A 1042-nucleotide genomic window follows, 5' to 3' on the forward strand; every position below is an offset into this window, starting at 1 on the left:
TGTCCCCGGGGTGTCACCCACCGCTCCCAGGGTGTCACCCACTGTCCCCGGGATGTCACCCACTGTCCCCAGGGTGACACCCACTGCTCCCAGGGTGTCACCCACTGCCCCCCGGGTGTCACCCATCTCCCCCGGGTGTCACCCACTGTCCCCGGGGTGTCACCCACTGTCCCCGGGATGTCACCCACTGTCCCCAGGGTGTCACCCACTGTCCCCAGGGTGTCACCCACTGTCCCCGGGATGTCACCCACTGCTCCCAGGGTGACACCCACTGTCCCCGGGATGTCACCCACCGTCCCCAGGGTGTCACCCACTGACCCCCGAGTGTCACCCACCGCTCCCAGGGTGTCACCCACTGTCCCCGGGATGTCACCCACTGTCCCCAGGGTGTCACCCACTGCTCCCAGGGTGTCACCCACCGCTCCCAGGGTGTCACCCACCTCCCCGGGATGTCACCCACCGCCCCCAGGATGTCACCCACCCTCGGGGCGTGCCCGTTCCCGGGGTGTCACCCGTCGCCCCCAGGATGTCACCCACCCTCGGGGAGTGCCCGTTCCCGGGGTGTCACCCACCGCCCCCAGGATGTCACCCACCCTCGGGGCGTGCCCGCCCCCGCTCTGACGTCCCCGCTGTCCCCCGCAGGTGCCACCATCGTGTCCCCAGCATGGCGGAGGCTCACCAGGCCGTGGCTTTCCAGTTCACCGTCACCCCCGAGGGCTTGGACTTCCAGCTGAGCCGCGAGGCCGTGCGCCAGCTCTACCTGGCCGCCGTCCACTCGTGGAAAAAGCGCTTGGTCCGCGCCAAGGTGGGCTCGGACAGCCGCCTGTGTCCCCCCCCCGCGACCCCCGGCGCGACCCCCGGCGTTGGGGTGACGCCGCTGTGCCCACAGAACAGCTTTCTGAGCGGGGTGTACCCCGCGTCACCCTCCAGCTGGATGGTGGTGGTGCTGGCCACCGCCGGCTCCTGCTACTGCCACGTGGACCCGTCCCTGGGGCTGATCGGCCGCATCCAGAGCTGGCTGCCCCACGGGTGAGCGTGGGGA

The 1042-nt window shown here is 70.7% G+C and overlaps 1 protein-coding gene across 1 annotated transcript; it reads left to right on the plus strand.

Moving 5' to 3' along the window:
* Positions 1–564: 564 nt before the first annotated feature.
* LOC107199664 (carnitine O-palmitoyltransferase 1, muscle isoform-like) lies at positions 565–1029 on the plus strand (the record flags this gene model as incomplete). The annotated part of the gene is made up of 2 exons (XM_015616973.3): positions 565–805; positions 890–1029. Coding segments are annotated over exons 1-2 (281 nt in total), but the record flags the coding sequence as incomplete, so codon positions are not given.
* Positions 1030–1042: the final 13 nt, after the last annotated feature.

The sequence above is a fragment of the Parus major genome, unplaced genomic scaffold (assembly GCF_001522545.3).
Source record: "Parus major isolate Abel unplaced genomic scaffold, Parus_major1.1 Scaffold1877, whole genome shotgun sequence".
Lineage (NCBI taxonomy): Eukaryota > Metazoa > Chordata > Aves > Passeriformes > Paridae > Parus > Parus major.